General features: G+C 34.8%; 1 protein-coding gene across 1 annotated transcript in view; it reads left to right on the forward strand.

The window, feature by feature from the left end:
* The window catches only part of LOC150082363 (multidrug resistance-associated protein 1-like), a 266,340-nt gene that overhangs the window by 37,075 nt on the left and 205,440 nt on the right, over window positions 1-23,825 (forward strand). The window contains exons 4-7 of the mRNA XM_090379234.1: window positions 2,338-2,475; window positions 8,549-8,689; window positions 10,290-10,348; window positions 16,782-16,913. Of these exons, the coding sequence (XP_090235360.1) occupies window positions 2,338-2,475; window positions 8,549-8,689; window positions 10,290-10,348; window positions 16,782-16,913 (470 nt within the window). The remainder of the gene's footprint in view (window positions 1-2,337; window positions 2,476-8,548; window positions 8,690-10,289; window positions 10,349-16,781; window positions 16,914-23,825) is intronic.

Here is a 23,825-nt window from a genome sequence, read left to right on the forward strand (position 1 = left end):
ATAGGAATTTTGCTAGCAGGGAAAAGGAGGTGATTGTCCCTCTGTATAAGGCAATGGTCAGGCCACGCCTTGAGTACTGCGTACAGGTCTGGAGGCCTCATTTTAGGAAGGATGTAGATTTGCTTGAGCGTGTACAGAGAAGAGCAACACGATTGGTGAGGGGAATGAAGGGATCCTCTTACCAAGAGAGGCTTAAGTTCTGCAAATTGCAGTGGCTGGAGACTAGGCACCTGCGCGGTGATCTGATTGAGGTCTATAAGGCCTTGAATGGGTTGAGCACGCTGAATTCTGATGGGATCCTCCCACTTGTTCAGAATACGAACCTACGGGGACATAAGTTCAAATTAAGAAAGGATAGATGTAGAATAGATGTGCGGAAATTTGCCTTTAGCCAGCGGGTGGTTAATTGCTGGAACAAACTTCCATCTGTCGTTGTGGAAGTTGATAGGTTAAATAAATTTAAGGAGGAACTGGACAGGCAATTGGAGGGTATGGTGTGATTTTTTTTTTTTTTTTTTGGCTGATGCTGCATAAGCTCCTACACTTGCTTTCTTGCATCAAGTGCCACTACTACTACTATCATAGCACAGATGAAAATTGTAAACTTTTAAATTTTACACTAAAAAGTATATGGAATGGCATAAAGTTAGCTGAGCAACTAGAATCTTATTTTTTGAATTCAGATTCTTCAACTGAAAGAAGCCCAAAGTTCAAAAGGGAGCTTCAAAAATTCTTAGTTCCACACATTGAAATTACAAAGATCTATCAAGCAGAAGCAAACAAACCCAGATTAATGATTTTTTAAAGAGAGCAGAAGATACATGAAATCAGAATGGGGTATTTTTGTCAGATTTGTTAATGAAATGGTGTATTTTTGTTAGCTCTTCAAACACAATCCCCTTTATGTACTGGTTATAGTCCCATATAACATGGTTTCGCCAACCGGGCTAGCCGAGTGGGTAAAGTACCTGCCTAGCAACCCAAAGGTTGCGGGTTCGATTCCCGCCTCGGGCTTGGATCAAAGCACTGCAAAAACCTTGGGAGGTTCAATATGGCCACAGAAGCCGATGTGCCAACAACTACCAAATCAAAAAAAAAAAATAAAAAAATAACATGGTTTCGCACTAGACGAGATTTTTATAGGAACCTAACTGCTGTGTTATATGAGGGTTACCTGTTATAATAGTAATTGTACTTGGCCAGTATAGCCAAGAATTAAAATAATGCCAATTAAGTTTAAAATTTAGGTGGCCACTGACAAGAATGGCCAGGTGAAAGTGAAATATCGTATGATGATCCAGGTCTACAGTTATTCAAATGAGTTGCCATTTTTGCTCATTTATTTTATTTTCAAAAAAACTACGTTCTGCCAGTCTAGTGGCTTTCAAAGGAGAATGGACTTATGGTTGACTATTTCTTTATTTTATTTCAGCATTCATTACTTCATCTTCTGATATAAAATTGGTTTGTTCTGGATCTCTATGTAATATTTCATACTTTTTTGACTTGATCAGCCTTTATAGTGGCCTAAATTTTAAATTAATTGGCATTATTTTAAATCTCAGGTGTATTTTGTCTCATAATTATTGAAATTAACAAAAGATCCATTGTTATGCCATTGCTTTTCATCCATGTTTTCTCTATACATTTTATGTTTCCTTTTTCACTCCTTTCTCCTTTAGTTAGAATTGCAAAAAAAAAAAAAAAAAAAAAAAAAAAATCATTTATGCTGTCAGTTGTTTTCTTTGATATAAAAATTTGCAGCTGAGTATGAATCTCTGATCTGTAGGTCATATGAGAGCTATGATACTGGGAGGTAAAAAAAAAAACCACTTGATTTTGCTTTCAGCACTTAAAATATCATTAACCAACATTTCTGCATTCACATTTTTTGTGAATGCAAATTTGAATGAAAAATTAGTTTTTCTTTTAAATGAATTTACTTATTTCAGAATGGTTTCATAATTACTTTCTGAAACCATTCAGAATCATTAAATTCTTGTTTAGGAAAAATCTCCATTCTACATAAATAAAATACTTGCATAAGAAAGGCACTTCAAATTATAGAGTGATGGAGGACTTGGTGAAGGATCATCAATTTGTACCAAATTAGTGAAGTTTTGCTGTATAGAGATCACTGTTTTTTATAAATTTCAATTTTCTGTTTAAAAATTCAAGTCAAAAACATATCACAAATACATATCAAGATATGTCTTTAAAAATGCAAGTTAAAAACTTATGATAAAGAATAGAAAATATAATATATGAAAAAAAAACTTATATTATAATTATTCTGTTGTGTTTTTAATAAGTCTTATAATTTATCATATTTTACAGGTGTTGTCTGCAGTATTTATTTTAATTGAGCGCAAAAAGGGAGCTCATTCATCTGCTACTCAATTTATTTTCTGGCTGTTATCATTTATTGCTAGTGTAATTTCTTATTACTCTTTGATGTTGAGGACTTTCAATGAGGTAAGTTATGTAGCATCTGTGAATAGAAGAACCTTAAAGGAAATTTGTATATGTATATACTTAAATTCAGGTCTAAATAGTGGGTTCAAACTTAACGCTTGTGCTATTTCTCACTGTTTTAAAAACAAATATCTATAAGAAAATATTGATAAAATAAATATAATTCATCTTATTTTATGCCAGTTGCTGGTAATATATATTTTTTTTTTTTAAAATTCTTCTGTTCTAAAATATTAATTGGTAAGTGGCATATATGTTCATAAAGTTTGTGTTTTCATCAACATATATATCACTTACCAATTAATATTGACAATTACTAGTTCTCAATCATTGCTACATAAGAAGGTCTGAAGTGATCAGTTGTCAAGTATCGAGCTTTTGAATGATAACTTCAAAAGGCTTCCAGTTTTTTTAAATTTTTTATTTTTTATATTGTAACATAGGTTGACACGAGCCTTGAGATACATATACAAGACTACAATAATCATAGTTTTATCCACATTTTGCTTCATTAAATATAGTGCATCAACTAATGTATAGTTTATGAATTTGTTAAATTCATTATCATCATCTGTTATACCTGTGGATGTAATATACATCACTATGGTGGTATAAATTAGTCCATCTGAGCTTTGAGTGTTCCATTCACTATTTTTGTCCATGTTATCTCATTTCTTATTAGAATTTTAACCCTAGCTTTGTTAAATTACTGTTCTCATTTTTATGATGAAATTTCTTTCAAGATTCTGCATGTGCTAGTTTTCAAAAGTTAGGTAACCAATAAAATTTTATCAATAACTTTACAATGAGTTAAAATATAGCAAACCTTCAACGACAGAGTGACATTCTTGAAAATAGGAGCTCTTAATCAATGAGGTAAGTGAATTCAATTTGCCCATATGGGAATAATGGTGGCAGAGGAACAAATGTTCAGTGTTTGAGTGTTACCTGTTTATCATTAGGACTTCTTATACAGACTTGATATATAGGTAATTCAATTTGTACCAGGTATAGTTAAAATTACAAATAACAAAATAACCAAATTTGCAACCAGGAATATTTATTACTGGTTTCAGAATTCATTATTAGGGTATTACCTACTTGTTTTATTAAAATAGTTAAGGGGCATTATATCTTGGAATGTTTAAAGTCATTAACATTTGGAATGCATTTAGATTTATAAGACAGTGTTTACCCTATCAGATCCATTTAGCAATTAATTATCTCATTATATGGAAAATAATTCCCATTTGTCATGCTTATATTGTCACTGATGTGAATATAATTATTATATTCAGAACGGTGACAATCTGTGACATGTAGGTTCTGGTGGAAAAGCCACAGGGGGATGGTTTGCCTTAATGCCATTTATTTTAATTTTAATATTGTATATCTCAGTAAGTGTGTGTGGGTGTGGGTAGAGTGGCCACTTTATTAAATAAGCTTAATAGTGAGTGGCATGGACCCATCCTGTTTTAACCTATTCCGGTTCCCCCATCAGTGTGAAACAACATGAAATGTGATTTGTTGGACTAAATATATTTTTCCAATTCTGCACTTTCCATTGTTGGTGTTCCTGAGCCATCTATAAGTGTACATTCTTGTTTTTAGCTGAAAGGAGTGAAACCTGGTGTGGTTTTCAGTTGTATACCCAATTGGTAACAAGTTGCACATTATGAAATGCCTCTCTGGGTACCACTGTTATACTGGGTTATTTGACTGACAGTGGCCTTTCTTTTATTCTGTGCAAGTCTTGTCAGCCCCAGTTGGTCCCCTCAATGTGGGCACCTTTTTGTGGTGAGGGGACCTCTCATTGATGCTGCTGAGCCTTCTGATTAACATCATTGAGATTCAATGCCCACACCTGCTCCTGAAAACCTTCACCAGTCACATTAAGGAGCCAAGAAGATAAGATGTGGGATTGAGGCAAAATGACGGACAGATAATATAAAGTAGTCTGACAAAATCTCTAGCAGGGAGGTTGGATGGAGAATGCTTCTGTTGAGAACCCTGTCAACTGTTCAAACCATAGGTTCTAGATTGCCATCTCTAGAATCTGGTGTGTTTGGTGTTTGCTATGCGCTGTGACCCATGGGCTTTGCTGTAAAGGGATAGCTTGGTGGTTGAAGGTCCCAGCTTTAATACGCCCCTTTGGCCCCTGCTTCAGCCAGGTTGGGAGATCTTATGTTGGCCTATTATTCAGGAACATTTGGCTGGCATGTCCACTTGCTAAAGTCAACTGTACTCTAGTAGGTCTCCTTCCCTTTGGTCTTGGGACAGGGTAAAGACCTGTTGGATGCATGGGTATATATGTAAGTAAGATTAGTTTCCCACTTTGTATGCACTACTAGTTTGTGAGTGGGCATACTCTTGTAGGGCTTAGTGGGCAGAGAGCCTTAAAGATACTGAAATTTTTATTTTGCCTCTAGGATCCTTCTTCTGGTACCCCTACCAGTTCCATGAATGAAAATGTAACAAGCATTAAGAAGCATCAAACTGAAGCTGCACTACCTCCTGTACCTTGTTTTCTTATTGTGTATTCAACAGGAGAAAATAAAATTGATAAAATGTTGGGGACATCTTAGTAGAAACTACTTCAGTACAACATTCAGAACTGCTCTAAGCAACATCTTTTGGAGGTATTCCATTAAAGCAGTGGTTCTTAACCTTTTTTCTGCCTACATACCCCTTGTCAGATTTAACATCAATTGCATACCACAATTATTAAATATCTTTATTTACTTATTTGTACAATATTTTAGTAATTGTAAATATTTAACAATCATAAATAATGTATACAAATAAAATAAATGAAAAAACAAAACCAGAAGTTTAATGTGAGCATTGTTGCTGTTTGTTCATTGTTAAAACGGTGAACTGGGGAACCGTCTTCGATAAAGAAACACACATATCATGTTCTACAAGAAGCCTATTTCGTTTCTTAGTTTTTAATGAAACGAGTGTCGAAGATCCTGCTTCGCACATATAAAGTTGTCACAAATGGAATTAAGAGATTCATGACTCTTCTTACTAACGTAGCTTCTTTTAAGGAAAATTTTTAAGAAAATTTTTGATTTAGTAATTCTTTTGATCTTAAATAAATAAGGTCATCTTTAATTGATTTCTCATCCTTAATATCATCAATGTTAACAATAAAAGGATTACGGATTCATGTTGCCATTGTTAATTCATCAGAACCAAAATAATTGTCTAAAGAACGTTGAAGCCTGTCCACATGTACAATAATATATGTCTGCACAAAAACGGGCAAGATCATGTCATTGTTTGATCCTTTTTTTAAAGCTGATTCTAAATTTGGAAAATTTGCATAGTTGGATGACTCCAGTCTTCTTTTCCAAAGTGGTAACTTTGATAAAAAATGCTTTTAATATTTCAGAGGCATCAATGATAGTAATTGCAGTTCCTTGAATTGAAAGATTAATTTCATTCAAGTGGCCAAAAATATCTGCTAAATAAGCAAAACTAATTTCAAATCCTTGTTTCTCAAATTGCTGGGCAAGAAAACTTTCTTTTTGTTTTAAAAAGTATAAAACTACTGCATAAAGTTTTAATACTTGCCCTTTGGAAAGCCAGCATATTTCAGTATGATAAAGAAGAATTTCATGTCGTGCTCCCATTTCTTGACATAATTTTTGAAAATTTGGCAATTTAAAGCATAGGATCTGATAAAGTTTATGACTTTTTCTACAGTTTTTAAGACTTGATTGAATTTAGGTGGCAAAGTATTGGATGGTAAAGCCTGTTGATGTAACATACAGTGAGTTAAGACAGTTTGTGGAATTTTCTTTTTTACTAAACCAGCAAATCCAGAAGTATTTCCAAGCATTGCAGGTGCTCCATTTGTATAAATACTGCCAAGTGTTAATTTACAGTCAAAATGTTTTTCCAAAAAAAATTTTCAACATATTAAATATGTCAATGCCTTTCTTGTTTCTTGGAGAGGTTTGCAAAATAAAAATTCTTCTTTGATGATATTTGTATGTTGGTAACGAATGAAAGCTAGAAGCTGGCTACATTGAGAAATGTATGTAGTTTTATCAAGTTAACCTCAGGGGCTCACATTTGGTGAGTATGGGCTTTGGTACACCCAGGATCCTGAGCTGGATATCATCATTCTTCTCTTTCTTGGCGATTCCCTTCTACTTCTCTTTCTCTCTCAATATGGAGGATGCGGAAAGGTCAGGGAATGACCACCGCATATCCCCGGAGCAATATGGCCTTAGTTGCTAATGCTCCTTAAAAAAAAAACCAAATAAATAACAACTCTCTCTCTCAGGGTAACTTTGGAATTTTTTTTTTGGCTGGTGCAGCATAAGCCTCAGGCTTCCTTGCACCATATAGCTAATAATAATAATAATAAATTGAATACTGAAATGGTATGCTGTCGCTCTTAATTCCTCCGTTATCTGGTTTAAAAGTTATCAGACATGTCTTTAATCTTGGACGATATAACATCATTCGAAAGAGATAATTTGTCAAGTTTCTTTCTTTCATTTAAACCACATAAGAGTTCAACCATTTCCAAAGCACAGGGTTTTACTAAGGTTTCACCGATTGTGTGTGTGTGTGTTTTTTTTGTTTACAAATGCGATATGCAACTTAAGATGCTTCAAAACATGGTTTCTGTGAAGCAGTGAATCCAAATTTTTGTAATGTACCTGATTTTTCAAACTTAGCTTTCTTGATGCAAAATTGCTCTGGACTGTCTGATACGTATTTGGGCTGTACTGAAGTGAGATGTTCTTTTAATTTGGAAGGTTTCGTAGATCCGTTCCCCAAAATTGTACTGCACATAGTTTGGTTTTATGTATGTCTACTCCAGTTAGCTGCTAACTGGAGTAGAAGTACATAAAACTGAAAAAAGAAAAAGAAATTTATTTAAAAATTACAAGAAATAGTATTTTCAATATTACATATTAATGTCAAAGAAAAATACAAATAAGATAATAAAAATTCAAATTAAGAACATTTTGTTACTTACTTTTTATTTTTGTCAAAATCATTAACCCCGTTATGCAGCTCAAAACAAGCTAAACAACTGCAAATGAATAACTGAAATGGGTATGACAGCCTATTGTTTTTTCGTGTTGCCAAGCTATTGTACTAGGGGAAGGAGGACAGTGCTATTGTTGGAACTGACAAAAGTAAATTAGTTACTGGCTGCTCTGTTAGACCTCTGTAAATCTGGTCTTAGAGGTTATCTTCCTATTTTTGTCAGGAATTTTTTATCAAAATGACTCTTCCAGGTTCATGTTAGACTGCTTGTTCCAGTTGTTTTGCAAAGAGGAAGGAGTTCCTCAAGCTCTGTCCTCAGTGTTGCTCTTTTAGCGACCTTGTGCTGAGTGGTGAATAAATGTATTGAATCTGAATGAGCAGCTAAGTGGTGTTTGGAAATAAAAAAACTTCCAATTGCTAACACAACTTTCATTACACGAAAATAAAACTCCTATTGGCAAACAGCATAGATCTACTTCATTCTTTAGTTATAGAAGCAGATTACTATTTCAATGCAGGTATTGAAATAGTTTGAGAGAAATGCTCATGCTGTGTTCATTTTTCTTTCTTTAGTGCTGGAGGAAAATGCTGTTCCTGTGACAGTGACAGAACTTTGGTTTATAGCTCTGTAGAAGCAACTATTGTTGTTTCTGTAGTTATCTACTAGTTGACATAAAGTAACTAATATAATTTTTAATTGAATAGCATCACCCAGTAGGTGAATTTATTATTCATTAAAAACTTGAAGCCACTCTTGTGACTGGTTTTGGATTAGCAGACAACAGCCTCAAATAGTTCCAAAACCACTGTCTGGTCTACACTGGCAGTATTAAACAAATTTAAAATTAGTGCAGTAAATGGGCTCAACTATGTATACTGCATGTAATTGTACTTAATATGTAACATTTTAATATGAATATAACTTTTGTTCATAAACCGACTTATGATTATTTTGAATAAATTTTTCTGTTAATTAACCCAATGAATAACTCAGTTGGAGTATCATGTACTGGTTTAATAAAGAATTTTTTTTTATTACTATTATTATTAATTTCAGACCATTCCATATGATGGAAAGTTAGATGACTTCACGTATGTCACAACTATTTCTTACTTCCCTTTAATATTAGGAGAATTTATCTTATTTTGCTTCTCTGATAAACGTGTTCTGTCCAGCAGTGAAGATGACGACAGAGAGGTAAGTTTAAAAATCAGTGCAGCAGACATTCATTAAAATTTTTTTTTTTTTTTTAAATAATTCCTTCCAATCAAATTCTTAGGAATAGGTATAATTTTTGGTAAATAATTCAGAGCAGTAGGATGAGATGTAAAATTAATTATAAATATGAGTGTTATGAGAAATATGTACATGTTTCTTTTTTTTAAGTGAATTCTTTCATATACAGTCAATTCTGGTTATTTGGGACACATCGGGACTAGTGCATTTTGGCCTGATTAAGTGGCTGCCCCAATTATCCGAAGTTTTACATAAATAGTTAAAAATACAACGGACCCCGCTTTACAATTGGTTCACTGTACAATCAAATCACGTTATGATGGACTCAACATAGTAAAGTACTGTTCGCTATACGATGTGTAGTAAGTGCCAGTCATTATGATCATGTTTGTGAATTGAATTTTAATTCTATTAAATTTAATTCTATTTATTACCTTACCAATTAAAAAATTAAATGATACATAAAAATTGGAAGAATATATGTGATAATTGGAATAATTAATACGTATTGTAATATGTACATACTAACTAGTTGACATTTCTGTTCACTGACATTTGTGGGGTGGGGGGGGATTAAAATTTAAAACAGTAAAAAGATAAGCAATCAATAACAAAGAACACGGCACACACAAATTGCAAGTAACATGATACGCGCAAGTGAGAATGGAGTAACAAGTTACGAAGTTTTAAAAATAGAAATTTAGAGAAAATTCTGAAAATAAATTTTTTTATATAATTGAGGATTCCATGGAAGTGTAAACACATTTCACCATAATAACCCACAGAATTCCAGCTGTCGGTAATTTCACAGATTCAATAAGATTGAGTTTACCACCCGTTTATGATAGATTAGGCTGACCGGGCTAGCCGGGTGGGTAAAGTGCCTGCCTGGCAACCCAAAGGTCGCGGGTTCAAATCCCGCCTCGGGCTTGGATTAGAGTACTGCAAAAAATCTTGGAGGTGCATTATAGCCATAAAAGCCGATGTGCCAACAGCTAACAAAAAAAAAAAAAAAAAAAGAAAAGAAAAGATAGATTGCACTAATAGAAAAGCCCAATAAACAGGTGACTGCTAATTGTTTTTATTGTTTTATGGTTGTGACCTCCAGAATTTTGACCGAACTATGTGGTACGGTCACAGACAATCGTGGGGTAATCTCCAGTGCTGCAGTCTCTTGCCCCGATTAAGCGGCATGTTGTCCCAATTAAGCGAAGTAAAACCTGGCTATTTTCTCGATTGGGTTCTGTTTTTTAAGGTTTGCCCCAAATAAACAGCTGCCCCAGTTAACCGGTGGCCCAAATAACTGGAATCCACTGTATATTGAATATACACAATTCATGCCTTCATTAAATTTTCACACTTCATATCAGTGTTTGCTTGAGGTCAGAAACAAAAGAAAATTGAAAATATCACTATATTATGGCTTCCTCCCTACATTCTCACATTTTTAGAAAGTATTCTAATCTGAAAAAGTAAGGAATATTTACTTACATAATCAGACTTTGATCACATTTTGTATTAGTTTGCAAACACTTTTAAATTATTATATGGTTTCTTTTAGGAATGTCCTGAAGATACAGCATCTGTCATATCTAAAATCACATTCTTTTGGTTTGGAGGGTAAGTTTTGTGATATTGAATTTTTCAAATTTAGTGATGAATTAAGACATTATAGAAAATAATATCTTCATTTATATGAATGAAATATTTTACAGCACTTACTTTTTTTATGTACTACCACTGAACTGAAAATAGTCATAGTTCTACCCTGCTCTCCAACAGCCAATGAACAGATCAAATAATTATTAAAATTTGTTTAATTAAAAATAAAAAGCCAGCCATTGGTGTAGGAAATTTCTATATCAGTGAACATTTTGAAGTGTGTTTGTGAAAATAGATATGTACAGGATTGCAAATCTTCTCAATTTATACTATATAATATTAATATAAATTATTTTTTAAGCACCTATACACAGGGTAATAGTAATAGAGGCATGTGATGCAAGAAAGCAAGCACATGAGCTTATGTAGCATCAGCCAAAAAAAAAAAAAAAAAAACAAGCCAGAAAACTGTATGCAGGGCCAGATTTACATATAAGCTAAACAAGCTACAGCTTAGGGCATCACATTACAAGGGACCTCGCTCTATCTCAAAAAATCCTTTTTAATATTCTCATAGGTGAACTGTAAGAGAGAAGGGCCTCATACATGTTGTAGCTTAGAGCCACAACAAGTTTAAATCTGGCTCTGACTGTATGTCCTATTAAAAGTGGATATGTATTGATTGTAATCAGTATATTTGGGAGTTTTTTTAAACAATAAAAAATTAGTTTGAAATTTGACTGCTGGGGTCACAAAAAGTGATTAATTTGGAAAAATAACAAAGGTAAAATTTTCACCAATTTTTATTAATAATCAAATTTCAGTGTGTCCACCATTATTTTTTAATAAGCAGTCAAGATTGGGAATTTTGTTCTCCACAGCTGCCTTCAAAATTTCCCATTGAATATTCACTAACTTCAGATGGATCGTGTCATTCAAATCTGAAAGAGTTGTTGTTGTTGCATCTCATCAATTCTTTGAGTCACTTAATGTTCAATGACCACTTCTAGACTTAGGTAGTCTTCTTTGAAATATTTGATATGGTTCTCAAAAAAGGAGGCCATAAAACATTTTTCTATCATTGATGCACTCTATTGTGGGCTGCAATAACACTAATGCCATTCATGTAATAAAGTTTATTTAAGTTCTTTACCTTAAGGCAACATAAAGAAAATTTGACTGGACTTGGTTACTTATGTTAAGTTTACAACTTGAAGTTTTTTTATCTTGATGACAAAGAAAAAGATCATGATGAGCAAGTACTCATTCTCCAATCCTAGTTGGCGCATTATAGCCTTAGAAGCTAATGCGCCAATAAAATTCAACCAACCAACCAATCCAATCCTAGAGCCATTCCTTTTTATAACAAATGCAAAAGCTAATTTGTTTAGTGGAGTGACTAAATTGTGTAGCCGAATAGTGGTCAGATTTCTAACTTTTTTTGCCCTGTAATTAGTATACGTGGGAGTTAAAAAAAAAAAAAAAAAAAAACTACCACATATGGATTACAATGCTAAAAACGTTTTTTTATCCAATCTGTAGTTTTTGAGTTAATTTTTAAAAGTTGGAAAGGACTTTTAACCGCCCTATTCATCAGTGCTTGCTTGAAACTGTCTCATTTCCTCTGCAGCCAATGCTTTTGATGATTATTAGATTTGTGAGGTACTATAAAATTTAGTATAAAAAATAGAATAATTAAATGAAGGACTTTAAAATTTCAGATCTGTGTCTTTTCCACTTGATGGTAAATCAGGAATGTCAAGGTCTATTTCTGTTATAAGGTTAACCCCTGGCTTAGTGCCATGAAGGGTTTTGTAAAATCTGGGTACCTTTGTGTATCTTTGCACCTTACAATAAAGATCATATTTATTTTTCCCATCTTTTTCTTCCCCATTCCAATTTTCTTGCTAAGTTGGTGAATATAATGTTCAGGTTCACAATACTTTATTACAGGCTTAGTCATTTGTATTTATTTGGGATTTTTGTTCCCCCATAAACTGCCCTGGCTGGTGAGATAGGGTTTGGTCCAGTATTCTGATTAATTTTTCATCACGAGATCACTAACCAAGAGTAGTCATTGATGAACTTTGTTCATGGTTTCCTTTGGTTCTTTGGTCTGAACTGGGTAAGCACTTGTGTAATTGTGCTTTGCGTAGCGTAGAGCTACAACCATTAACCAATTGGTGAGTTTAGTGTTTACCAAAATTATGTTTTTTGGTGCCTTTGGATCCCAGTGCTTTTATGGTTCCTTGTGACATGCAGTCCCAGGAGTGAATATTTATTTATCCTATATTCTGCTTAATTGTATTTTATTCATTATCCTTTTCCATTTTATTGATATCTGTAATGTTTATGAACCATTTATTTTTATGTTTAGTACAATTACTCCATGTTTAAAGAAAAATCAGGTATTGAGGAAAAATATTTAGGATGAAATGTTTAGAAGAAATCCTTATAATCCAGTATATACTTAAGAAATAACCAAATGAAATTTTTGAGCTTGTCTCTTCCCCCTTCCCAGAAACTTTTTTAATATGTATTATTTGTATGGATCACTTTCATTTGTGCCATATGTATCATTTCATAAACACGTATGTCTCATCCATATGTTTATGAAAAAATGAAAGGTGCTTTGATAGAAATTTTACATAGACAATATACATTTTTAAGAAATGTAGTGAAGCTCATCTTATCAAGCTAGAGAAAAGTGTGTACAGCAATCTCCCACCCAAATTATGGACATTTGGAGAAGAATCTTTATGACATCAACTTTGATTTATAAGCACAAAGCTAGGTCTTACAAAACTTTTGTTTAATGTCAACAACTGCACAATAGGTTAAGTGTTGAAAGTAAAATGAATGAGAATGAAATACTTTAAACATTTATATATTTAACCTATATTATACATGCATGTAAAGTACGGTACAGTACAATTTTGTTTTGCAAAATTGTTACTACCATGATATTTTCTTTTTATTCCAGCATCAGGGCTGAAATAAATTCACAAAATCATATAATAATGTTAGTTATACATGGTATTACCTTAAAACTGTATATAGGCACTCCTCGACTTACATACTTAATCGGTATTTTTAGCATTAGCAAAGGTACATGATGCAAGAAAGCAAGCTTATATAGCATCGGCCAAAAAAAAAAAAATCTTATTTCACCCATCAACTCGCTCCAAATATTTGTCAAGTTCTGCCTTGAATCTATTTAAGCTATCAACTTCCACAACAACAGATGGAAGTTTGTTCCAGCAATCAACCACCCGCTGGCTTAAGGCTTCTACACATCTATCCTACAACTGTCTTTCCTCAGTTTGAATTTATGCCCCATCAGGTGATTATTCTGAGCAAGAGGAAGAATCCCATCAGCATTGAGCATGCTCAAACCATTCAAGGCTTTATACACCTCTATCAGATCACCTTGCAGGTGCCTAGTCTCCAGACACTGTAATTTGCAAGTCTTTAGCCTTTCTTCGTAAGAGTAACCCTTTGTTCCATTCACTAATCTTGTTGCCCTTCTCTGTACTTGTTCCAACAGCTCTACATCCTTCTTAAAATGAGGTCTCCAGACCTGTATACAGTACTCAAGGTGTGAACTGACCATTGTCTTATACAAGGGGATAATCACCTCCTTATCCCTGCTACAAAAATTCCTGTATATCATTGACAAGACACCATGAGCTTCTCTTGCAGACCGTCTGCACTGCTCAGAAAACTTCTTATCTGCCTGCACAATTACCCTCAGGTCCTTTTCATTCTCTACCACTGTCAGTGTAATACCACAGAGTTTATATGTTACTCTGGGGTTACTGCTTCCCATATGTAGTACTTTACATTTGTCAATGTTAAACTTCATTTGCCACCTTTTTTCATGTATGTAAGGCCAACTTCAGTCTTGTAGTTACAAAATACATGTTCAGTACAGTACAACGCATTGAGATTATACTTCAACAAACTTCATCATGTACAACATTTTATCATTTGTAACCGGGTTAAATAAGGCTGAAAAAACATACAATGAATAATAATTTAGAGTACAGTATTTATTCAAAATTAATTGAATCTAAATACGATATGTAATTTAATTTAATCTACGATCAAATCACTTTACGATGGCCTCTCCAAAGTAAAATACTGTTCGCTACCGTATACGATATTTAGTTAAGTGCCAGTCATTGTGAACACATTTGCAAACAGTTTTAATTGTATTAAACGGCTATTCTAATAAGCGAAAATAGGAGAAATATTATCCACAGGCTATAAAAGTAAAGATATAGAGCACACATTTACACTTTACTTCCTCCAATATAGTACATACTGTATTACAGTACATACTAATTAAGCTATGCACGTAAGCATGTACATACTAACTAGTTGATGTTTCTGTTCACTGACATTTTGGGGGGGGGGGTTAAAATTTAAAACATAAAGATAAGCAATCAATAACAAAGAACATGGCATGCACAAATTGCAATTAACATCATAAGCACAAGTGAGATACGGAGTAACAATTTTATGAAGCTCAAAAAATAGGAATGAAGAGAAGATTCTGAAAATTTATTTATGTTTTTTATATGACTGAAGATTTCAGTGAAGGGGAAGCACATTTCACCATAAAAATGTAAAATTCCAGTAATCGGTATCATTGCAAATGCAATAAGATTGCCGACCGGGCTAGCCAGGTGGGTAAAGTGCCTGCCTGGCAACTCAAAGGTCGCGGGTTCGAATCCCACCTCGGGCTTGGATCAAAGTACTGCAAAAACTTTGGGAGGTGCACTATGGCCACAGAAGCCGATGCGCCAACAACTGCAAAAAAAAAAAAAAAAAAGCAATAAGATTGAGTTTACTACCTGTTTTTAATAGATTGCGTTAACAGAAAAGCCCAGTAAACCGGAAACTGCTAATTATTTTTATTGTTTTTTGGTGGTGACCTCCAGAAATCTGCTTTAGAAAAATATCATGGACGGTGTTCAAAATTGATGTTTATAACTGAACATAACAACAGCTTTGTACGTATCTGGAAGTTGTACGTAAGTCATTTGTACGTAAGTAGAGGAGTACCTGTACAGAAGCAGTGCCCCCATTTATTGTATTGTTCCTCTGGTTCTGGTGGGGATAGAAAATGTTTTTCTTGATATTTATTATAAAATACGGTATTTTGACATTTCTTACTGCAATACATCAGTACTACATAGTTGAATTTTTAGACTAACTGGTTTGTATAAGGCATCGTTATTATAAAATCTCATATTGTGAAATTGCTTCACAATGAGTTGTCCTCCTCTTGTACTTCGAATAATGGACACAAATGGTACTGTTTCAAAGCTATCTGCTCTGCCCTCTCATTGGTGGGTGGGTAGGTACCCAGAAACTGCTAATTGAAACCACCAATTAGCAATTAGAAACTGCTAATTGGTGGTTTCAAAGCTATCTGCTCTGCCCTCTCTGGGTAGGTACCCAGAGGTATAAGAGCTGAGCTGACAACCCAGTTGTGACCTACCCCCCCCACAAAAAAAAAAAAAAAAAAAAGGAGAGACCAAATAGCTTCAAAATGTTGCTGTCTGGGTGGTGGTACTCAACTGAAAATAAGTAACAGCGCACTTCTCTAATGGGGAAAGTGTTACTTCTTCAAAGTATAAAAGAAAGTCAACTTGTGAAGGATTTCACAATGAGATGCCATAATAATAATGCTTAATATACAAACTTCAGTTAGTTTGTCTTAAAATTCAAGCATGGTAGTAATGATAATTGCACTAAACAATGTCATAGTTCAATTTTACATACTACCCCAGGCATCCTTGGATAATTTTATTGGGATAAGTAATATAGTACATCGTTACTGCAACTAAGAAAGTTCTGAGAAAAATACCGACACTCATATCCAGCAAACTTGGAACCAGAGCATTGCCATTTTTCAGAATAATACATTACTGACACTTCTGGCACTTTAACTGTAGTAGTGAAACATAATAGTATACTGTACTTTGTTTTTTTACTTTTTTTGTTGTTTGACCATGATTACAGGCTTGTCATTTATTTACTTTGCCTCTCCCATCAGAAATAGTCCTGTATGGAAAGTACAGTTTTTGTAATAAATAAATTCTTCCTTGGCTTTTTCTTTGATTCTTTAGTCTTGACCTTGACCAGGTAATTACTTTTAATGAGGTGGCTTTCATAGCATAGAACTAGAGCATTTCAACCCTGCACCTTTGACATGCTTAGGCTACATTGAACAGTTTTTTTTTTTTTTTTTTTTTTTGTTGTTGCTGGCACCTTGTATCTCATGATGAGATGAAGTTCTAGCAGATGATAACACAGCTGGAAACAATGAGAGATATCTACAAATTATCCAGGTTTGATTTATAAAGTTAATAAAGGTAAGTTACAGTTCTGAATTTTATTTTAAATATGAACAGTAATTAGCAATGCATTCTTTATGCAGGATGATTCTAAGGGGATATAAAAATCCACTAAATTTGAAGGACATGTGGAGTCTTAATAAGAAGAATCGAACCGATGGTATGCTTCCAGATTTTGATAAGCACTGGTTACCGCAGCTAAGAAAGAGTATGAGGTAAATTTATTTGAGTTTTAAGACATATATTGAATATTTTTATGATAAGTTTTTACTTTCATCCTAATTCAACATTTTTAAGTTGATCCTTGTTGTGATTATCTGAAACTATTTATATGAAAGGTTTTGCCAAAGTCCAATTTTATTGAAAATTTAATTTCATCTAAATTTGAAGAAATGATACATTGGAACTAAAATATTCAAACTGACCTCTGAGGCTGGAAACTTGCAGGAAGAAACAAAGCCATAAATGTGATGAATACTAATTAGGAGAGATAAGAGATATATTTACAACGAGGTACTCATTCCTAAATCATAAATTAATAGATGGAAAATAATTATGTCTAGATTTTAACCTTCCTCCCAAAATAGATAAGGGCATACTTATCAAAATATTTAGATTTTGTGTAATTATCTGTCATTTATTAAGGATTTAAGAAGCAATGCCCCATTTCAAATATGTCCTCAAAACATGTGCTCATCACAGCCATAATCTTGGCTGTTCCAGAGCCACAAAACCTCATTCTAGTATGTACTCCATGTATTTTTCTACCATTAATTAATGTTAGATATTTTTTTCAATGCAAATAGTAATTTTTACTTTAAATTATTGTAGGCTTTTGTGTTATACTCTAATAATTAACCTTGCATTATCCAATGAAATACTGAAGAAGTAAAACCTTTATTAAAAGTACCGATGAGCCAAAACATTATAACCAGTGAGTCGTTATGCAAATTAAAGCAACTGCAGGTGAACTACAGCACGTGCATGGGTCAGGACATGGTATAAAAGATATCTGGTACTGAGCTCCATTAATCAGTGTTACTCTTGTTCTTCAGAGGAAAGGCAGCAGACTTAAGCGAGTTTGATAAAGGCCAAATTGTAATGGCCAGATGACCGGGTCAGAGCATATCTGAAATGGCATGGCTAGTGGGATGCTCACGGTCAGCTGTGGTTAGTACCTACCGAAAGTAGTCCGAGGAGGGAAACCCACGAACTGCCAGCGAGGTGTTGGATGACCACGGTTCATCGATGCTCGAGGTGAGCGAAGGCTTTCTCAGATGGTAGGTGGCAACAGAAGGGTGACTGTGGTGCAACTCACCAGTAATGCTGGTGATGGGAGTAATGTATCACAACACACAGTGCATCAAACCATGCCTGAAAATGGGGCTGCATAGCCGCAGGCCGTTCTGAGTGCCCATGCTAACCATGGTTCACTGGCTACAATCGAAACTGGACCTTGAGTGATTGGAAGAAGGTCATCTGATCCGATGAATCACATTTCCTGTTGCACCATGTGGATGGCCAGGTATGTGTGCGTCATTTACCTGGGGAAGTGATGGCACCTGGATGCACCTTGGGATGAAAACAAGCTGGTGGCAGTGGTGTTGTGCTTTGAGCGATGTTCTACTGGGATACCCTGGTTCCAGTCATCCATGTGCCGGGCACTCTGACATCTACCATCTACCTAAACATCATTGCTGACCAGGTACGCCTTTCATGGCAACGGTCTTCCCCTCTGGTGGTGCTGTACCTACCGAAAGTAGACCGAGGAGGGAAACCCACGAACTGCCAGTGAGGTATTTCCCTGGCCTCCAAATTCCCCAGACATCAATCCCATTGAGCATCTGTGGTTTGGGTTGGAACAGCAACTCTGATCTGTGGTGTCTCATCCAAGGACCTTACCAGAGTTAAAAGATTCGCTGGTTACATGTTGGTACCAGATACCACAAGACACATTTAGAAATCTTGTGGTGTCCTTGCCTCGCCAAGTACAAGCTGTGTTGGCTGCGCATGGAGGACCAACATCATATTAGGTAGGTGGTCATAATGTTTTGGCTCATCGGTGTATATACGGGAAAAAAAATTATTATTTAAGAAATAAGTTCCTGTAAACACTGCTTAGAAGTCTTTATTTCCAAAATGTTTAGCTTTAATCATAAATCACAAAACATAAAAAGAAACTGAAATAAACCTCTAAAAGCAAAACAGCTAAAGCAGCTGTTCAGAATAACCATCTTGTTCAGTGTGGCATTCAGTGTGATGAATTCATTATTCATGTAATGATGGGCATAATTGAAATAATTGATTACAACCAATAATCAAAATACAGTTGGACCTCTCTTTAACAAACTTCCATTTGACGAATTTTTTTGATTTCCCATTGGTCATCACATTGAAAATAGTTTCCATATAATGAAGAAAATTTCCATATAATGATTTCGAGAGATCTGGGTATGCATTGTTCGCACCTCTGGCCTCTAGGTAATAAAGCTGATGCTGTAGAAAGCACAAATTAAGAGCTAAAAGGATTAAGAATTTAGCCTTTAGCTTTTAAGAGCCAAGGGGATTAATTCTTAAGAGTACGAATTAGGAGCTAAAACATTCCACAATTTAGTGGTGCCCGTAAAACCTATACAATGGCCTCTACTGTACCGAGAAGTAGTGCTGGTCAACTGCTGTGTCCACAGCCACTGACAAAGGTTAAGGCATAATCCTGATGTGGATTGGCTCTAGTTAACCTGTTTTCTACTGTAAGAACCCTTTTAGAGAATTAGGAGAGAGAAAATTTCCTTTATCCTGGAAATTCATCTGTTGTTTAGCCGAATTGAGTCATCCACACTTTCACTAAATTTCCCTTTAGCATTAGCATTAGTAGAGGCATTTGATGCAAGAAAGCAAGCTTATGCAGCATCAGCCAAAAAAAAAAAAAAACCCACTTCCACTCACCCCTCTGTTCGTTCAAAATATCTGTCCAGGTGAGCCTTAAACTTATTTAGGCTATCAATCTCCACTACAAGGGATGGAAGTCTGTTCCACTAACCAACCACCCGCTGGCTAAAGGCAAATTTCCGCACGTCTATCCTACATCTGTCTTTCCTCAATTTGAATTTATGCCCTCTCAGGTGATTTTTCTGAGCTAGAGGAAGAATCCCATCAGCATTGAGCATGCTCAAACCATTCAAGGCTTTATACACCTCTATCAGATCACCTCGCTGGTGCCTAGTCTCCAGACACTGTAATTTGCAAAACTTAAGCCTTTCTTCGTAAGAGCACCCCTTTGTTCCATTCACTAATCTTGTTGCCCTTCTCTGTACTCGTTCCAGCAGCTCTACATCCTTCTTGAAATGAGGCCTCCAGACCTGTATACAGTACTCTAGGTGTGGCCTGACCATTGCCTTATACAAGGGAATAATCACCTCCTTATCCCTGCTGGAAAAATTCCTGTATATCATTGACAATACTCCATGAGCTACTCTTGCAGCCCGTCTGCACTGCTCAGAGAACTTCATATCTGCCTGCACAACCACCCCCAAGTCCCTTTCATTCTCTACCACTGTCAGTGTAATACCACAGAGTTGATACGTTGCTCTGGGGTTGCTGTTTCCCGTGTGTAGCACTTTACATTTGTCAATGTTAAACTTCATTTGCCACCTCTCGGCCCATCTGCTCAACCTTTCCAGATCCTGTTGCAGTAGCATAGTGTCAGTAGTGTCCTTGACAACCCTGCCAACCTTTGTATCGTCTGCAAACTTGGACATTAAGCTTGATATACCATCATCAATATCATTTATAAATACAGAAAACAATAATGGACCCAACACTGAGCCCTGAGGGACTCCACTAATAACATTAGTCCACGATGAGCAGTGTCCATTGATTACCACTCTCTGTCTTCTCCCCCTCAACCACCCCTTTATCCATAGCAGCAATTTGCCTCCAATGTCACACTGCTCCAATTTGTGTAGCAGTCTTCCATGTGCAACAGTATCAAAAGCCTTTCTAAGATCCAAGTATATAATATCAAAGCTATTCCCTGCATCCAGTTCTTTTGTGACTGCATCATAGTATCCAATCAAATTGGTCAGGCAAGACTTCCCCTTAACAAAACCATGCTGTGTCCGAGCTATAACTGAAACTTGTCACTGTTTTACACGGTGATTTCACCTGTCACTGTTTTACATGTAGATGAAGCCATTTTTAAGTAGATGAAGTTGATTTGAGACCGAAACATGCCAATCAGGACCATTAATAAAAGAGAAGATTATGGAATATGCATCTTTTCTGGGGCATAAGACATTCCAAGCCAGTTCTGGTTGGCTGAAAAAATTTAAAAAGCTCCATGGCTTACCCGTAAAAGTTATTTCTGGTGAAAACTGGGTTGTAATCGAAGAAGACTATATCCAATGGAAAGGAACAGTTTTGAAAAAAATTATGCAGGACTACGAGCGCAAAGACATATTCAACTTTGATGAAACAGTTCTATTTTTTAAATGTTTGGTGACAAGACACTGACTTTTAAAGGTGATAAATATTTAGGTGGTGAAAATAGTAAGAAGACAATTACAGTCTTGATTGGTGCAAATATGGCTGGTAATGAAAAACTGAAACTTTTGGTAATAGGCAAAAGTAAACAAGTCCTCGTGGGTAGCACATTTGGTAGGATTGCCGTCTTCCCCATACCTGGTGGAAAAGGCCTGAGTTTGAATCCCGTCGATGACGGGAGGAATTTTTATGGGTTTTTTCCACAACATGGCTGAGTTATTTGGTCTCAGGTGAAAGTAACATGGTTTTTTCTTCCAGCAAAACAAAAAAATCAACCTCAGAACACACACAATTTACAGCAATATACACAGAACAATATCGCTTTAGTTGCCAATGCCCCTAAAACCCAACAACCAACGACCAACCAAAAGTAGACAAACTCAATTTTTCAAAGGAGTAAAGTTGTTAGAGCCGGACTACAACAAAAATTCTGGCTTGACAAGTGAAATTTTGAACAGTGGATTTTGAATTTCAATAGAAAGATGAAGATTGAAAACAGAAAAATTGCATTGATTGTCGACAATTGCCTCTGTAATTTTGAAACATGCAAGTGTGAATCTTGTTTTCTTCCCTCTGAATGCCTCATATAAATTGCAGCCAACGGACCAGGGCATTATCAAAAATACTCTACTGAAGGTGCATACTGAAAAAAATTATCCTGAGAATAGAAACGAACCAATCTATAGATTCTGTTATAAATTTGCGGATATGCATATCAGAGTTGGCGAAATTGTGGAGGCAAGACGTGATGGAAACAATAATTAAGAATTGTTTTGCAAAAGCAGGTTTTGCTAAAATGCCAATTAACAGCGATGAGAGGGATGAACTACTACAAGACAGTGAGCAATCTTGGGAAAAACTCTAAGCTAGTTTTGATCAGTAGAGAAATCGTTCTTGACAAATTTTTAGGAGTGAATAATGATGTCATAATAGCTGAATATCTTAGTGACTCCAACATTTTAGAGTATTCAATTCAAAGAACTTGTGACAATATCAACGATGAGTTGGATGAAAATGAGGGCAATATTAAATCTTCCAAACGCATAATGTTGGCAGCATTTGAAACGTTGCATCGAGACCTTCAATGTAAAGAAAATGTGCCAGCAAATATATTTTTGTGTAAACAAATGCAGTATTTATGAACATTTGTGTGGATGATGTACAGTAAAATCCAGTGTACAACAAAAAATAACCAAATATTTTACGAAATGATTGTTAAAAGTGTACTAATCTATTGTGCACACCATGTAAGTAGTAATTTCTTAATATGTAAGTATTAATAACTTAATTGCTTTAAAATGTTAGAAAATTTATTCATTTCCACTTATTTCTGATTTATTTTCCATCTTTTACTATATTTCAGAATGTTGAAGTACAGCATTTTTTATTGTTGAAAAGGTCATATTTCTTTATAACAAAATTTCTGTTTAACGAATTTTTTTAAGCGCACGATCGATTTTGTTATATGGAGGTCTGACTGTAATTAATTATATTTTCATAATCGATTGTATGCAAATTAGGCAATTATGAAATCAACAGGAAGAAAATATATGTTGCCTGGATCTATGTGTATATATAGTTCCAGGCAATAATTCCATTTGCTCACTATCATTGTTGACTTTGTTGTATTCAACTAATTTGCATATAATCAATTATTGTAGATTTTGTAATCAATTAATTTGCATAAAATTGATTATTTCAATTATATCCATTACTAATTCTAGTATAAATATTCATTACTCATTTCAACATTTGTATGCTCTATACTTTTCAAACATCACAGGAAAAGTGAGCTGTGCACTATCATGCATAAACTATATCCATTGTCAACTTGCAAGGGATATGTATTCCAATAGTTTCCACAAATTGTTTCACAGAAAATGTAGATATAGCATTCCTGAAAGCCTTGCTGGTGAAAAATAAGGACCAATAAGATTGTTCCCAAAAACATCACCCCATAAATTAAAGAAAAACTATGTTGATAATGAGTACTGACAATTTCGTGGGGCTTTGATGTTGACTATGGTGCATGCCTAGTGGGAATTGGTTAAAAAATGGACAGGAAACCCTGGAAGGCAAACCTTGCAGTGGATGCAAGGTTTGTCTTCCAAGGTTTTGTGATTTTTATCACAAAATGATGAAAATGTATCAAAGTGAAGGAACTCATGCAAAATGGTAGGCAAATGACTGTTGTTGAGATTACTCATGAAGTTGAACTGTCTGTAGGCTCAGCACACATAATTCTGACACAACATTTAAGGATGCTTTGTGTGTGTGTGTGTGTGTGTGTGTGTGTACAGAAGGAAGGTACTTTGAAGGTGATGATTTGGTTAGTAAGCCCAATTAAATTAACTTTTATAATAAAATTCTGCGAATTTTTTGAATATACCTCGTACAGCATGAAATATTTCCTCTTCAAAATATGCAGTTTGTCAAAGTTTCCCCTCCACCATCATTTATTCATAATGGTTTCAGTGTACCTTTTTCTCTAATTCATCTCTCCACAGTAGCAAATGTTTTAATGTTTTATAATTTGGTACTTGCTGAGTTAGAAATTTTTCAGCATATCTGTAAACAGCACCTGT

This window comes from Mastigoproctus giganteus, chromosome 8 (assembly GCF_048544385.1).
Source record: "Mastigoproctus giganteus isolate SK-2022 chromosome 8, ASM4854438v1, whole genome shotgun sequence".
NCBI classification, from domain to species: Eukaryota; Metazoa; Arthropoda; class Arachnida; order Uropygi; family Thelyphonidae; genus Mastigoproctus; species Mastigoproctus giganteus.